This window comes from Sabethes cyaneus, chromosome 3 (assembly GCF_943734655.1).
Source record: "Sabethes cyaneus chromosome 3, idSabCyanKW18_F2, whole genome shotgun sequence".
NCBI classification, from domain to species: domain Eukaryota; kingdom Metazoa; phylum Arthropoda; class Insecta; order Diptera; family Culicidae; genus Sabethes; species Sabethes cyaneus.
This window is the reverse complement of record NC_071355.1, coordinates 114,515,456-114,533,125: the sequence shown is the minus strand read 5'-3', so window position 1 is coordinate 114,533,125 and position 17,670 is coordinate 114,515,456. Positions and strand designations below refer to the sequence as shown.

Sequence of the window (17,670 nt, the reverse complement as noted above, 5' to 3'; positions counted from 1 at the left end):
ACACAGACACACACAGACACACACACACACACAGACACACACACAGACACACACACACACACACACACACACACACACACACACACACACACACACACACACACACACACACACACACACACACACACACACACACACACACACACACACACACACACACACACACACACACACACACACACACACACACACACACACACACACACACACACACACACACACACACACACACACACACACACACACACACACACACACACACACACACACACACACACACAGACACAGACACAGACACAGACATTGCTCAGTTCGTCGAACCCTGTCGATTGGTATATGTGGCTCGGCCCTCCGGGCCTCGGATCAATTTCGTGTTTTTCGACCAATTCCTAAACCTTTGTTATAGTATTACAAAGGTAAAAATGCAACGAAACATCAGTGAAACACATCGAAGCTCCCTTCCTCACCTGTGCATATCTCATTGGCTCTCAGAACTTGGTTAAAACTAACCATGCTCCTGAGCAGGGTTATTTTCGAAAAACCATCGTACTGTCAAATTTTAACCAAAAAGTTCAAAATTTCGAGAAATGGTTCACAACCTAAGGCCTCAATAAAAATTGGGGGTGGGGAAAAGCCCACCTGAGGTCGACCCTCAAGTGCCCCACCATCTTTTGTCATTGATACAAAGACGTTACAATATTCAGCCTTGCAAACTATGTACATTACAATAACTAACATTTAACAAATTTAAATAACATATTTTGATCTAAGAAACGCACATTACAACATTTGGTTAAGTCTGTTTTTAAAACTAACACTTGGTAAATTAAAGTCAAAAGTTCAAAGGCACGATTGAAGACGTCATACATTCCCCTAATGGGTTCGTTTTGACCGTATTTGGTGCGGTGTTTCACTGGTTAATATGATGATGATGATGATGATGATGATATAGACTTTGTGTAACCCCTCGTTTAGAAATGAGCTTCTGTCATTCGAGTTGAGTGAAGTGGACTGTGGAAGAGTATTAATCAAGCACATGTATTTTCGGATTAATAAAGAAATGATTTACTTACAAAATACCAACTGAGATATGTGATATTACACTAAAAAAGGGTTTCAAACTTTAGACTTAAAAGTACTGGGAAAAAACGTTGACAATAAATGTCCCATATAACAGATCCAAATAAGAAATCGCATCAACTTGCTAATCTGGAGATAGATAAAGTATTCATTCACAATATATTGGAAGGTTATTTTGCGTTGGACGGCTTCTGATTACGTGATGACGAAAATAATTTTTTTTTCTAAATTTTGCACTTTCTGAGCTCTACTAGGTGAGATTGTGCGAAGCTGTAACGACCGGTTCGGCGTGTGAAATTCACATACACAACAAAAATGCGTGTAGGGGAGAGTAGTCAACAGTTGTTGAAGTTGTAAGATTTGAGACGCTATTAACATTCATTTAAAAATAATCGAATTTTTCAATTTGCAGTTAGTCTCAACAAATGCTGCATGTAGCATGACGTACATGAAGAATCATGTTATTACATGCGTGGATACATGCTACTATCGCTACAAAGAGACTTACGTAGTCCTGCGTCACCTATGCGGTCGTGTCTTGTACACGACCCCTCTGATTTTTTTGAAAAGATTGTTTTCTAATCGCTACATAGTGAAAACCAACGGAAACTTTCATGTTAAAATTTTCCCATACATTTTACGTGTCGACGACGACGATTACATTTACCAAGTTTGTGAATGTGTAAAGTAATGAATGTTGAGTAATCCTGCCTTCTTGACATGTAAAGACTATTGAAATAAAGTAAAAATAAAAGCAAAGCCATTATCATTTGGCTTTTAGCTAGCTATATAACGCAGCAAACAAGCGACATATGCAGTCATGGATTCGCTAATGTAAATCAATTTTCGTGCCTTGACAGTTGCAACCGTGATTGAGAGAGCAGACAAGAGTGAATATGTTCAGATGGCAAAGAATGGAATTAAACGGAATCTGCACGGCAAGCTTGCTTTTTGATAATTGATTTTGATTTGTATTTTGATGAAGTCAGTTCAAGAAATGGCTCTTATTAATGCTAATAACATATTTTTAAAAGATTTATTGTTTTCCGAGGAGTTTGTTTTAATAGCTGGGCGCATGAGGGAGATTTCTATTCTAAAATACAGCAATGATTCGCTAATTGAAGGTTCGTTAATTGGATGTTCATTAGTTGGGCCATGCTTCAACTTGAATGTCAAAATTCTATTGAACTTTTGAGTTTACAAATTTCTAGCAACTGTCAATCGTCCTAATTAGCGATTCAGCTGGAGTGCAGACGTGATCCTATTAACGAATTCAAACTGGTAAAAATATTTGTTTTTGGCGTCACAAAATACATACCAAAAATACGATACAATTATTTAGCACTATTATCTATTTACTTAACGTCATTTTATGCCATTCATTATAGGTCAATATGATGTAAAAAGTTTTCTCTGAAGTAGTTGTACGCCAGCAACATGGTTGTGCCTGTAATACAACCTTTCCTTATTTTTGATAAAAATCAGATGGGTTGTGTACAAGACACGACCGCATATATAGGTGACGCAGGACTACGTAAGTCCCTTTGTAGTGATAGTAGCATGTATTCATGCTTGTAATCATTCGATTCTTCATGTATACATGCTATATGCAACATATATACATGCTACATGCGTTGTATGTAACATTTATCAAAGTAGTAACATTGCATACGTTCAATTCTCAAAAGATTGTGCATTTGAAAACAATTTAACAAAATCAAGAACACAAACTATTGCTTTCCTGCTACCTTACTGAAATTAAAGATTGTTTTTATTACCCATGGTTCCCCTCGTTGAAGGGATTTTACCAATTCAATCCTATTTTATCAACAGCACATCTTTTCAATACACTTCTAATGAAACGGTAAGCATGCGTATTCACGGGAAACTAGCAGTCATTGACTTTTCGTCGGAAAGCCCAATTTCGGAAGCAGCTTTTCGGCCCAAAAGCGGGATTGTGTTTATAAAAATGTATATACTGCATTCTTCTTGCCAATCTGAACACAGCGAATATATTTTCATAAACCGAATTTTTGTTTCAAACCAAAAAACTGCTTTTGAAATTGGCAGAATTGATGATGACTAATTTCACCTTCATACAGAGTCGTTTTATAAGTATAACCGAACACTACAGCTGTAGCACATTTTTCCAACACAAATATCAAATTCGGCTAGGTTTAATCGTCTCGCAGTAAAGAATTCGCGATCAGTTGGGACAACGTACTTGTTTCATTTTTTCTGGCACACTTCCCTAACACAGACATCAAATTGGACTAGGTTTAATCGCATTCGTAAGAAATCTGTAGGCAGGAGGGGACTTTGTCACTCTTTCTGGCGTACTTCCCAAGCAAGGACATCAAAATGGTCTAGGTTGAACCGCGGTGTTAAGAAATCTTGTTGAAATGAGGGAACTTGGTCACTTGTTTTGGCTTACTTCCCAAGCACAGATATCAAATTGGTACAGGTTTAGATCATCGCAAAGAATCTTCCAACCAATCACGAAGCGAGAATTCTGGTAAAACATAGGTTCATTATTTTCAAATTTTCAGTAGTTCAACATCAAGAATCCATACTTTTCTTCATTTGGGTCAATTCTTAGAAGATTTTCCGATCAATTGGTGTAAGAATATTGAAAATCGGTAGGAAAACCGCTGAGCTATTAGCGCTCAAAACCTTTCATTTTTCGTGACGCTCGCATTTTTCGATTTTTTGGAATGACACCCTATCTCAAAACTTGCCGTAAGACGTAGTCCTACGTCAAAAGTCTTCTAGCTTGAACATCTGTATCTGCGGCTTGATTTTCCGTTATGATAAATCTTAATTTATGTTACATATGTTTTCATTTTTTACATTTCTATACTCATTGATCTTTCATTTCAGCTGAAATAACTAGTCTAGACAATAACGAAGAATACGTCGAAGCATTTATTTGCGACGAGAACGATATAGTCGAAAATGAAATGAAATCATATGACTTGGATTCGGGTAAAATACTTTTGATTAAAAAAAATGGCAGTTTGTCGGCAATTGGAAATAAATGTTCGCATTATGGAGCCTTGCTTTCCACTGGAGTTCTAGGCAAAGACCGAGTTCGATGCCCATGGCATGGGGCCTGTTTCAATATAAAAACTGGTGACATCGAAGATTTTCCAGGGCAGGACTCGTTACCATGTTTTAGTGTAAAGGTTGTAAAAGGAAGGGTAAGATATATTCCACTGCTTTGAGTTTAGTATTATTAGTGTTAAATTGTTTATTATTTTGAAGTCAACTGAAGTGGACTATAGATAGTAAAGTAAACATAGATCAGTGTTTTTTGAAAAATTACCCGAGAATTACAGTGTTGCTAAGAGGTGATAGTAATCTAATGTTTCGTTTCCGATGCATCCGTTGATCTATGTTTACTCTATTATCTATAAGGTTTTGCACGGGCGAGCATAACCTCACTTCTTTGACATCTATCAGTGGTTTGTTTACATGGACTTGGAACATGGGTTAACAAGTTGAAACTGAATATTGCTTAAGGCCTTAACGGCAAGTCAGAAAAGCACAAAAACTGCCATTCCGAGTAGTTTGGAGGGCGACACTGCTGGATGATACGCTTTTAAAACGTTTAACTCCAATTTATGCATATCGCGTTCACCTAACAAATAGCAAACAAACCACGGGAGGATGTCAAATGGGTGGATTGCGTTCATTCCGGTTCATTCGTGACGTCACCTTGCAAAACCTTATACTAGGAACTAGAGTGACTATATATAGAGTGGTGACAATGTCAAAATTGGTATGATAATTATTTGTCAGTGTCATTCCAATCGAGAAGACAACCAATCCAACGCGTATGCAGGAAAGAGAAAGAAAATACGCATTGCTAGAGCATTGCATACTTTTGGGATGACATGTCGCATTGAAAAGTTTTATACACACTGTTTGAGTATAATATTCAAGATGCGTGATATCGGGTAACCAACTATGAAGGAGGGCTAGTTCGAGCTACGTTGGCGATACTGTGGGGTTGGTTGCGGACTTTGCAAACCTGAACCACTAAACAACCAAAGCAATGAACTCCGTAAGTAATAATAACTCTAATCGGAACAATCGGAACAATCGGAATTCCTCCCTCTTGGACCAAGTATCATAGAATAAACATTTTTTTATGAAAATATAGCAAATTTTCTTAAAGCAAAGCGAAGCCGGGGTGCTAATTCCATTATCGAAATTTGACCTTCTGTTTTTATACGACAAACTTCGCAACCAGCTGTTAGAATACAGGACAGTGCGGGGTCAGTGCTACGATCCTATTGATTCTAACAGCCTGTTACGGCTCGTCCTAATATAATTAATATTACAATGTAGTTGCGGCGTAATCAACTTCGACCAGAATAGGGGAACCCAGTGCCGATCTGCTCGATTGATCAGAAGCGATCGTATGAGAGAGATCGATCATATCGCTAGATCGATAGCCCAGTAGTTAAGTCAGTCGGTACCGTACCATCAAACCGTTTGGATGCGGACCGCATCTAGAGAATAAAATTTTGTAAAAAGACATTGTGTGCGTCATCTCTTGTGGCATCGATTGCCACAATTCGTTAAGTCGTTCCGTTCCTGTTCGCAACTGGTCCCAACAAACTGGTGCCGTGACCAGGATTGCGATTTGCAAACAAACGCTGGGTTATCCCGCTTGCTGGGGCTTTTTACGCGGGTTGGCCGCCAAAGTCCAATCCATCGTCCAGAGGAACAATTGGTCTCCATTGTGCACAGGAGTGCGCCATCGTTACGGCCCCATGGGAACCACGTGCTAGCGTTATTGCTCTTATGCTGCTGATTTATTATTCAAGGCCCAATATTCATTGGCAGAAGGTAATTATCTGTCCAAACTGATATACCTCTAGATTGGTGCGCTCTAGATTCGGATTTTTCTGTTATTTGTTGCAAGTTTTGATCATTCTTACCTACCGTCCTGGTCCGCGACGGTTTCCATTGCATCCGGGCTTAAGCCAAAGAGATTGGCTAGAATTACAACTGGCATCTTGCCAACGTTGAGTGTTTCGTTTATCATTATTCGGTGTTCGGCAAAACACGGTCCCATTGTCATTGACATCAGCAAACAGAAAGTTTCTGTTTCCTGCTTCTATTGGTCCTGCGACGCTCCATCCCATTGAGCGGCGGTTATATATTGAGTTCCTGCTTGGCAGCTAAATTTCCCGGATTGAAATATACAAGGCATATCTAGCCTTGGAGAAGGTACGTACCTGTCCAAGCACCCTATATCCATCCACCAGTGCTACTGGTCTTAACTTTTTCCAGAAAACGGTCCCAGAAACGCTTTATTATCTATTTTTGTCGGCATCATCATCCCCGCCCGTGAGGTATATACAAAATGGCTGAAAGTCGGCATCTGGAGCGTCGACGAACATCGTTGCTGTCATCACTTGAGCGTGCTGGGCAATTTCTCACTACATACGAGGTAGAAAGGGATCGGCTCGAGGTGGCTCCGCGATTGGAAAACCTGGATGGCATTTGGCGTGAACTAGATGAGCTGCAAGCGGAACTGGAGGCATCCGAGGAAAGCAGCGAGGGTATGTCACTTAACAATGGGATCCGTGCAAAGTTTGAGGGTCAATTCTATAGAGTAAAGGCTGGCCTGATCTCGAAATTGCCTCCTTCCATTCCCGATGCTGGTACTTCCTCCGTGGTTTCCTCTAGTCTAAAAGGTCTTAAGCTTCCGACGATCACATTACCGGAGTTCAACGGTGATTACAAAGAATGGCTAACCTTTCACGACACGTTCCATGCACTAATACATGTCAACCAAGACGTGCCAGCAATCCAAAAGTTTCATTATTTGAAATCTGCAGTAACCGGGGAAGCTGCTCAAGTCATTGAGTCATTTGCGATAAGTGCTACAAGCTATCCGCTAGCTTGGCAGGCATTAGTCAGCAGGTATGCGAACGAGTATCTTTTGAAAAAGCGTCATTTGCAGGCGATGATGGAGATTCAACGTGTGAAAAGGGAAACTGCTTCAACATTGCACGAAATCGTCGATGACTTTGAACGCCACACAAAAATACTACGACAACTTGGAGAACCTGTGGACGCCTGGAGCACCATTCTAGAGCACTTACTTTGTGTACGCCTTCCAGATGAAACCCTGAAGGAATGGGAAGTTCACGCTTCTACGACAGAGAATCCGTCCTACGCAGCGCTTATTGAGTTCCTACACCGGCGTATTCGTGTACTAGAATCCATTTCCGTAAACCACGTAAACCAAGCTGTTTCACAATACGCAGCATCTACCCATGTGTCAGTAAGTCAAAGGTCCTCCCATATAAGATGAACGTCTAGCGATGCGGTTGAAAATTTTTCCATCAAATGTTACGCGTGTGAGCAGCACCATCCATTGGTAAAGTGTATAAAGTTTGGTCGTATGAGTGCAACTGACCGTTTAAGTCTGGTTAATATCAATCGGTTGTGCCTAAACTGTTTTCGAAGTGACTATTTCTCCAGAAACTGTCCATCAAAATACCCTCCTCCATTCCGGGTTCGGCGATAATTATAGTCAGCGTTCGGCCAGTGCATCTACTAATGTGCATTTGACTACAACGGGTGAATGTTTCTCAACACAGGTCGTCTCTGCAGCATCTGCTATCCCAGTGAATGTTAATAGTAGTCTACCACATAAGAAGACAGAGAAAGGTATGTTTATGTTGACGGCGGTCGTGGTAGTTACTGATCGTTATGGACAGGAGCATTTTGCACGCGCTTTACTTGATTCCGCTTCCCAACCGAATCTGATAACTGAACGGATGGTCCAAATTCTGCGACTGAAGCGAAACAAAACAAAAATTGTCGTCCAAGGAGTTGGAGAGCAATGTCAAAATGTTAGGGAATCAATGCAAGTTAACATTTCATCTCGAAAAGAGGACTTCACAGTGAATGCTGAATTTCTTATTCTCCAGAAAATCACCTCCGATCTACCAATGCATAGCGTTGCGATTGATCAGTGGAATATTCCATCCAACTTGTTTCTAGCGGATCCACATTTTTTCAAGTGGGCGCCGATAGACATGATTCTAGGAATCGAGCACTTCTCATTTTTTAGAACAGTGGGGAGAGTTCAATTGTCAAAATCTCTTCCAATGCTGTCGAGAGTGTTTTTGGTTGGCTTGTCTCCGGTTCAACACATTTATCGAGTACAACAGAGCAGCATTCACCGAGTAAAATTGTTGCGGTGTCTCTATGCAGTTTAGAAGATAGTATTGAAAGATTTTGGAAGGTTGAAGAATTGCAAACCCGATCCGACTATTCGTTAGAAGAGAAACATTGCGAAGAACTATTTTTATCTTCTACAACAAGGACCGTTGAAGGACGTTATATAGTACGTCTGCCTCACCGTGCTACGTTTGATGAACTGATCGGAAATTCAAAATCAACAGCGCTGCGACGATTCCATGTGCTAGAAAGAAAATTAGAACAAAATCCGGATCTGAAGGAAGACTACAAGAAATTTATGACGGAGTACCTCTCCCTCGGACATATGCGGCTTGTTCGAGAGGAAGACAGGCAATCTCAAAAAATATGTTACCTACCACATCATCCAGTCGTCAAAACAACGAGCACTACGACGAAAGTTCGCGTAGTTTTCGACGCATCGGCTAAGACCTCTACAGGCTCGTCTCTTAATGAAGCACTGTTAGTAGGTCCTGTGGTTCAGGACGACCTCCTATCAATTATCCTTCGGTTTCGAACCTTCGTGGTGGCATTGGTTGGCGACATCGCAAAAATGTATCGCCAAATACTACTTCATCCGGTTGATACGCCATACCAGAGAATTTTATGGCGTTTTAGTTCAAAGGAACCGGTTAAAACCTACGAGTTAATGACAGTAACGTACGACTTAGCACCCTCTGCCTTTCTTGCTACTCGCACCTTGCAGCAATTAGCTGCTGACGAGGGTGATTTATACCCGCTTGGCAAAACTGGCCTCCAGAAAAGTTTCTATGTAGATGATTTCATAGATGGAGCTGAATCAGTTGATGAAGCTATTCAACTGAGGATGAAATTAAGCGAACTTTTAGCAAAAGGTGGATTCCCCTTGCGGAAATGGACCTCCAATCGATTATCGGTTCTCAATGGCTTGTCGTCGGAGGAGATCGGAACCCAGTCGTCGATAAAATTTGATGCTGATGAAGCCGTAAAGGCGCTTGGTATTTCCTGGGAACCCGAATCCGATAAACTTCTTTTCGATTTTAAAATTCGGCAACGTAATGGGACGGCTACGAAACGATCGATACTTTCGGAGCTCTCTCAGATATTTGATCCTTTGGGCCTGATCTCGCCAATACTCATCAAGGGGAAAATGTTAATGCAAAAACTATGGTTACTTCCGTGTGCATGGGATGAGGAAGTCCCAGTCGAAGTTGCTGCCGCTTGGGAAGAATTATCTTCACAAATGCCAAAGGTTGCTAACTTCCGTATCAGTCGCTACGCTCTCTTACCAAACGGTTCGGTTCAGCTTCACACATTCTCAGAAGCATCGGAAGCAGCCTACGGAGCGTGTACGTATGTCAGATGCATTAACGCTTCCGGAAAAATACGCGTTCAACTCCTAATATCCAAAACTCGTGTGGCACCGCTGAAAAGAATCACATTACCTCGTTTGGAACTTTGTGCGGCCAATGTAGCGGCAAAACTCTACGCTAAAATTATCCGAGCGCTTCAAATTCCCATCACGAAGTAGTAATGGGCGATGTCATGAATCGAAATATGGATGTTCCAGCATCGATTTTCCGATGTTTCGATTCGATGCGAGCTTACAGAAAAATCGGTCACATCGATGTTATTTTTTCGATTCAAATCGATGTCCCGATAAAATTAACTCGCGGAAATCTGGACAATTCAGGTTGAATCCAAAAGAATGAAAATTTAGGACTACTAAGGATAGTTAATAAAAAACCAAATGTTTATGCAAGTAGTATTTCCTTCTTATAAAACTTCTCAAAGCTGCTAAAGAGTTTCATAGGACTTGTCGTTCTTGATTACAAATAGTCCAGAGTTAAGTGCTGGAGAGAAATGTGTTTCTTTTTTACAGTTAATTCTATAAAGGCAGTTAGAATTTCTTTAAACTCAGAAAAAATCAGGATTTTTATGAATATCAGCAAAAAACAAAGGTTTGTCAGCATATCAGCAGACGCGCAAACAAACCGGAAAAATGCTGAATGATTAAAAGCATCTGCCGTTCGGTTTTCTTCATTTGCCAAAATCGAACATCGATTCAATTAACATCGATGTCTCACACTCGATTTAATCGATATGCCGATGTTTTGGAGACTATTGACATCGATTCAAAAACATCGATTATTTTTGTTTCGATGCCCAATACTATCACGAAGTCCTACTTCTGGTCCGATTCAACGGTTACTCTTCAATGGCTTCGCTCCCCGCCAAATACTTGGAAAACTTTTGTGGCAAATCGGGTTTCAGAAATACAAGAATTGACCCACGGAGCCCTTTGGAATCATGTTATCGGTACACAGAATCCTGCGGACTTGCTATCCCGCAGTATGAATGTTGATGACTTTCTGGGGAGCGCTTTGTGGAAGTACGGTCCAGAATGGCTATCCTGCCCCGAAAATAAATGGCCAAGCACAAAGTTCACGGATTGTCCCATACAGGGTAAAGAGCGACGGAAGGTTGTTACCCTTGTTGTTAGAGCTAAATCGGTCTCAAAGGACATTAATCCAATTTTCACCAGATTCTCTTCCTTTGAACGTCTGCTCCGCACTACCGCTTACATACTTCGATTCATAAGCAACGTCAAATGTAAAACACGTACACATCCACAGCCGACTCAGCCCAATCTGCCAGGAACCTACCTCACAGTTGAACGTATAGCTCACGCCGAGCAAATACTACTTCGCTTGGCTCAAGCAGATGCATTTCAGCAGGAGATTAAGGATCTACGAGAAAATAAAATTGTAGCGAAACGTTCACCAATTCGACTACTCTCTCCGTTTTTAGACCCAGAGGAAATCATTCGTGTAGGGGGAAGACTTAGACTCTCAGACCAGCCATTTCTATCCAAACACCCCGCCCTTCTGCCAAGTAACCATCCAATAACACGCCTTATTGCCAATCTACAAAAGGCTTACCAACGGTTTTGGCACTACTGGAGAACCGAGTATTTGCAGGAGATGCAACGTGATACCAAGACTTGTCATCCCAATACATCCATTCAACCAGGCAGACTCGTTGTGTTATCTGACGAGCTTCAGATGCCAGTAAAGTGGCCGCTTGCTCGCATAATTTCAATTCACCCCGGGAAGGATAATTTGGTGCGCGTCGTTACACTGCGTACTAATCGAGGCATTATAGTACGACCGATAACGAAAATATGCTTATTACCATTAGAGGACAATAAGGACCTGGAGGAGGGCGATACCAGAACTAGGTGATCAACCAGCGTCAAACCATCCTGTATCATCCATGCGAAATTAGGAGAAAAGAATTTAGTTCGAAATTATTTGTAAACATGTTCAAATTGTTATACCTTATATATACCTTAGTCGATAATGTTAGATAAAAGAAAAAATTGTTTGAAAATCGAATTTCTCAAAGGTGGCGGCGATGTTACAGCTCGTCCTAATATAATTAATATTACAATGTAGTTGCGGCGTAATCAACTTCGACCAGAATAGGGGAACCCAGTGCCGATCTGCTCGATTGATCAGAAGCGATCGTATGAGAGAGATCGATCATATCGCTAGATCGATAGCCCAGTAGTTAAGTCAGTCGGTACCGTACCATCAAACCGTTTGGATGCGGACCGCATCTAGAGAATAAAATTTTGTAAAAAGACATTGTGTGCGTCATCTCTTGTGGCATCGATTGCCACAATTCGTTAAATCGTTCCGTTCCTGTTCGCAACTGGTCCCAACACAGCCTCTCCCAGCCGAGATTGTATATACAATAAATTTTATTGTATATTGTTAAAGTTATACGCTATGGCAGTTTTACCCCGATGATGGGCGTGTTTCACCCCGCATGGAAAAAATACTCTATTTTTGGTCGTGTTTCCAAACCGCAATAAAAAATAGAAAATCATTACAGATATTACAGATATTTTGGTAATAGATTAATTTCTCATTTAAAGCAGATAAATTAGAAATTTAGCGACAACTTTTTTTTACACAGGTGTGGCGGTTTTGCCCCGCCTATCCTTACTGCCTGCTCGTCATGCTTTTACTAGATTGCTATTACAACATTATCACCGACAGCTGCTTCATGCAGGGCCTCAATTACTACTTGCGACAGTTCAACTTCGGTTTTGGTATAGGTGGCCGTAATTTGGCAAGAGAAATCGTTTACAATTGCATTGCGCCACATGTTTTCGCTTTCGCTCTACGGCGGTGCAGCAGTTCATGGCGGAGATACCTGCTGTAAGGGTTATTCCTACACGGCCATTCTCTAAAACTGGTGTCAACTACTTCGGCCCTGTCTTTTATCGACAGGCACCAAGAAGGGCGGTTGTAAAGGCGTATATTCGGTATTCATCTGTCCAGTTACAAAGGTGAACTCGTCACTTATCAACGGAGCGATTTATTTAAGCACTACAATGCGACGGTTTGTTGCACGGAGAGGAAAACGTTCGGACATGTTCTCCGACAACGGACGCAATTTCGTGCGAAAAATCAGCTGACGGAACTGGTGCAGAATCTGAGGAAGAAAGAGTATCACGAGCGTATCGTGAAGGAATGCTCGGAAGATGGTATATACTGGCACTTTAATCCTCCCGCTTCCCCTCACTTTGGGGGAATCTGGAAAGCAGCCGTACGTACGATTCATTTGCTAAAGGTTCTGGGACAGCATGTAGTATATTTTGAGGATCTACAGACGCTACTCACGCAAGTTGAGGCCTGTTTAAATTTGCGGCCATTAACCGCACTTTCTGATGACCCAACCGATTTAGACCCCTCAAACCGGGCCATTATTTAATAGGAGCATCCCTACAAGCTGCACCAGATCAAAATTACAAAGCAATTCCTGAAAATCGTCTCAAACATTGGCAAGCCTGACCTGACCCTACTTCAGGGACGTATGAAGCGCTGGAAATCTCCAGTGTCGATAAAGGTGGGTGAGTGAGTGGTACTACAAGACGAGAATTCACCAACCAACAAGTGGCCTCTTGGCCGCATTCTTAAACTGCATCCTGGAAAAGATAACGTCACACGCGTGGCAACATTAAAAACTGCTACCGGGATCTATGTTCGCATGGTGGAGAAATTTTGTCTGTTGCCGTTAGTACCCGAGGATGACTGAAGGCATTTCTTCAGGGAGGCGCGGATGTTTATGGACGTTCCCTCGCTACCAAAGTGCTCCAGAGATACACCATCCGGTCGGTACAAAACAGAAGGGATCAATTAGTTTTAGCTCATCAAGATGACATCGCAGTCCCGCTATGTTCATATAAACAATATCACGAAATTGCTGTGATTACTACGTCGATAAATCAAGTTTGTTACATTTTTCCAGGTGTCTTATGTAGATGGGACATTGAGCACTCCACGTGCGTCGATAAGTCGTCACATTCACATCTCGGCATCGATCCAGTCCACAATTCAGCTTTCCTAGCTCCATTACCTTGAAAAACGTTGCTACATCCAGTTCAATAACTGCACCGTACTTGTCACAGTCAGTCAACAATCATGGGTCACACATAATTATGGGTCATTTTAACTTTTACTACCGATTAATGCATGAGTGTTATTCTAATTGATAGGCAAAATTGTTACTCATAAGTAGCACTAATAATTTGATCAATTATTAGGAGGTAATATTTTTTGAAACGATGGTTCTACAATTGATGAAGGGACGGTAAGGGAAAGTAATGAAGAAGGATTTTTTGGGAATGGAAGGGAAAGAGTGGAAAGGAAGGGGGGTAATAGGTTGCTACGCTTAACAAGTTGTCGTTGTGACTCTTACCTTTTGTCCAATGCTGGAAGGTGCATGGGTCGAACCAAGCTATAATCTGAGATTATAACCGGATTCGAACCCACAACACCCGCCAGGGCATGTGGCTCGCTAGTACCCGTGTACTCACCCGGGTACCCGCGAGCCACATGCCCTGGCGGGTCCCTCCATTCCCAGAAAATCCTTCTTCATTACTTTCCCTTACCTCCCTTCATCAATTGTAGAACCATAGTTTCAAAAAAATATTAATATATATGCCTGACCACATTTCAAGATCATGACTAAAATCACGAGGTTTGGTCGATATTAGGTGGTATTCGAACGGAAATTAGCAGCTAAAGCTTAAATGACCCACAATTGTGTATTACCCATGATTGTGGATTGACTGTATATCGAAATTTTTCATAGCAGTATGTTTTACGAAGCCTAAAGTGTTTGAGGTTTCCCATAACAGCATACTGATTGATCACCAGAACGTCCTTCAGCTCTTCTTCGTGCAACTCCCCATCCATTCCGATCAGTTTGATGGTAGATTTCATATTTTCCCGCAATTTTACCTCAAACTGCTTGCCTAGTTTTGTCTCAACGTCCTGCTTGAGCTGATTTCTCATCACCCAAGTAAGGCTGTCGGTATTGAGCGCTTTTGGTGAAAACCGGTATTTCGGTATTGGCGTAGAAAATACCGGTAATACCGGTAAAAAACCGGTATTGGCAGATTATTCAAAATCAAGAGAAATGTCGATGTTTTTCAGTAAATCTATTCTTTTTGAAACTTTAGCTTCAGTATTGTTGCTTAGCAAAGTAGAATTTAAGCAGATATAATACTCTTAGCGATTTAGTTCCCTTACTAGAACGAATTTTATTGCCAACACTTCCAAAAATTGAAAAAACTTCCGCTTTCATCGATGTCTGGCGAACGGCTCTAAGCACATCAGGAATTTTCCTTCCATTTCTTCAAATTTATAGTAGGGAAACCCGCCTTTAATTATTTACAGAATATCTTGTATTGTAGCTTCCAGCATAATTAATACTCCTACAGCCTCTCAACAATTTTTTCTCTATCCTCAAACCGGAATTCCTGCATAACGTCATCCTCTTCATCATCGTTCACAAATACCTTCTCTTCTTTGTTATCAGTCCCACTATTCGAAGATAGTTAGATGCAGATTTCATCTCCTTGTTTAATCATTGTATCACTCAAAAGACTTGAAAAATATTCCAAATTCTTTACTGGCAGATCCTTTGATGGTAAGAATGCTCAAAAAGCGCAAAGATCCCCGTATTCTGATCAGAATCCGGCATCATCGAACCAAATAAATGAAGCTAACCCTTACCTTCGCTTCATACTGAAGCGACTTGTTTCATTTGTTGAACAGAACGTTTCAAGCAAGTTTCAGCTGAAGCTACTGACTATGTCAAATGACGACGATTGACAGTCAGGCACCATTTGTCGATGTTGTGTAGATTCAATGTGATATATACCGGTGTGGCAATGTTGGTTAAGGGGAAACCGAAAGTGGCTCAAAGATGGCTGGATAAATGGCTACCATTCGAAGCATGTATTGTTTTGCGCCTTAAAAATGCATCTGTATTGGCAGAGCACGCTTTCGCCACGTAATCAGTGCTTCCAGCGCTGTTATAATGTCCTAAAACTTGTAATTCAATTTATCGATCTGCTGTGTATCAATAAACGCTCAGCAAAACATAATTGCTAATGGAAAATAAATTTAACTGAACATATCGATCATTGCGTGTTCATAAAAGCGACCAATGTATAATTTGGAATTAGTTAATAGATATTTGGTTACGCCAAGGGGTCGGACACTCAGCACATAGTGCCCCGGCACTGCAGAGATATCAAGCGGCACTCCTCTAAAGCCTTATAAAAATAACTTTTATAGGGCTTTACACACCTCCGGTTCAATTTTACATATGAAATGGGAGCACTGCCAGTTGTCAAAATCATCTCGCACGGTTGCCAGATCTATCAGATTTTAACGAATTTAACAAATCTTGCAGTTCGGCACTTTCGGTACAGCACCGGCACAGTTCGGCTCGTTTCAAGTTGCCTAACATAAAAACGGCTGTGCCGAGTGACCGACCCCTTGGGTTACGCACATATTTCGTTGAACTAGCGATTTCCGAAAAAGCAGCAACACAGTATCAAACTTTCGTCACATCAATGAGCTTTTAAAGAGCTATCAACTTTCGCCGCATCGATGAGCTTAGAGTGAAATAAACAAACAAAACGCAAACGCAGGAATCAAAAACGCAATCCGATGCAAGCGGATTAATTAAACATCCTAGTGATCCTACGCATTATTCAGTTGCTGCTGTTAATTTTGATTGAATCGGAATGCCTTGATAAAGAAAACAAACTCTTTTCATCCCGATTTGTAGTCAGTGCGGTTGGCTGCGGATCAGCTGTTTATGTTTGCAAGCTCCGCTATTTGACATATATTACCAATACTAATACAATATTCAAATAAACGTTTAGGTTTTTAACGAACACATGAGATGTACAGTACAGTGTTTGTCGCACTAACACAATAACGTTAGCCACTTTCGGTTCCGCCTTAAGTGGTGTTAGTGCAATGAAGAAATTTCATCACGGTGTGGGTGAAATCGTAAATCGACCAATCACGATGAAGCGTGACGTCAAACTCCAAAAACAAACCCCATTGTCCGACACGGTTTGTTTTTGTAGTTTGACGTCGTTTTCTGATTTTTCGCAACTAATACCATAAATTGTCTTCATCTGCCACACCTTTTTAAACCTCATTGGTGTAGATTAATCATAATATGCGTTAAATTGCAGGAAATGTTACTCAAAATCAATTCAATTGCATTCAAAGTCTAGGCTGACCTTTTTCTGACTATATGAAACTTTAAAACCGGTCGCCATGATGAAGTGAAAATCGTTTCAATGACGCTGATTGAAGCCAGTTTTGAAACGAAGCGGCGCTACTTCTGTTGAAACTGAAGCTTCATTACTTCCTTGTTGAATAACAATTTACTATTGTAAGTGACGTTTCTGGGCCCTGATCTTGTTTCCTAAATTCGTTATTTGAGAGCTTCGAATAATTTGGTGGCTTTTGAATATCAAGTTGTTCAAAATTAAATTGAAACGCGACGTCTGGCTCATACAATAAAACATTTTTACGGCAAAGTTACTCTACTGTACCTTAAATGGGTTCAAGAGCTATAATTATTGGATCCACAATTTCACTCTCTTCATTGTTAGTAGTCGAAAAATCTCGTCGACATTAACACCAAGTTGTTTTTCTAAGAGTATATTTTATTTTATCAAATTTAGTTCTTATTCGAATAAGGAATTGGAAAAAAACAGATTAGAAAATACCGGAAATACCGGTTTTTTGCTTTTGTTTGCTTTTGCTTTGTGTGTAAAAGGTTTTTATGTAATCTACGAGTAATCCTTCAATAGAACACCCCTCGAGTAGTAAGTGGCAAACTAAATCTTGATGTCGCTACCATCGCTGCAGGCCAAGTGGCAGTCACACCGGACGCACGCGTTTTCGAATCGCTGCTGCGCGCGCTCTTCATAATTTTAAATTTTTATTTTACCGCTTAAACCGTCGCGTAAGCGTTTTTAACAATAACATA

The 17,670-nt window shown here is 40.9% G+C and overlaps 1 protein-coding gene across 4 annotated transcripts in view; it reads left to right on the top strand.

Annotated features, from left to right (window-relative positions):
- The window catches only part of LOC128742512 (apoptosis-inducing factor 3-like), a 117,258-nt gene that overhangs the window by 80,514 nt on the left and 19,074 nt on the right, over positions 1–17,670 (top strand). For all 4 annotated transcript variants that reach the window (XM_053838901.1, XM_053838903.1, XM_053838902.1 and 1 more), the window contains one exon: positions 3,961–4,280. In XM_053838901.1, coding sequence (XP_053694876.1) covers positions 3,961–4,280 — 320 coding nt within the window. The remainder of the gene's footprint in view (positions 1–3,960; positions 4,281–17,670) is intronic.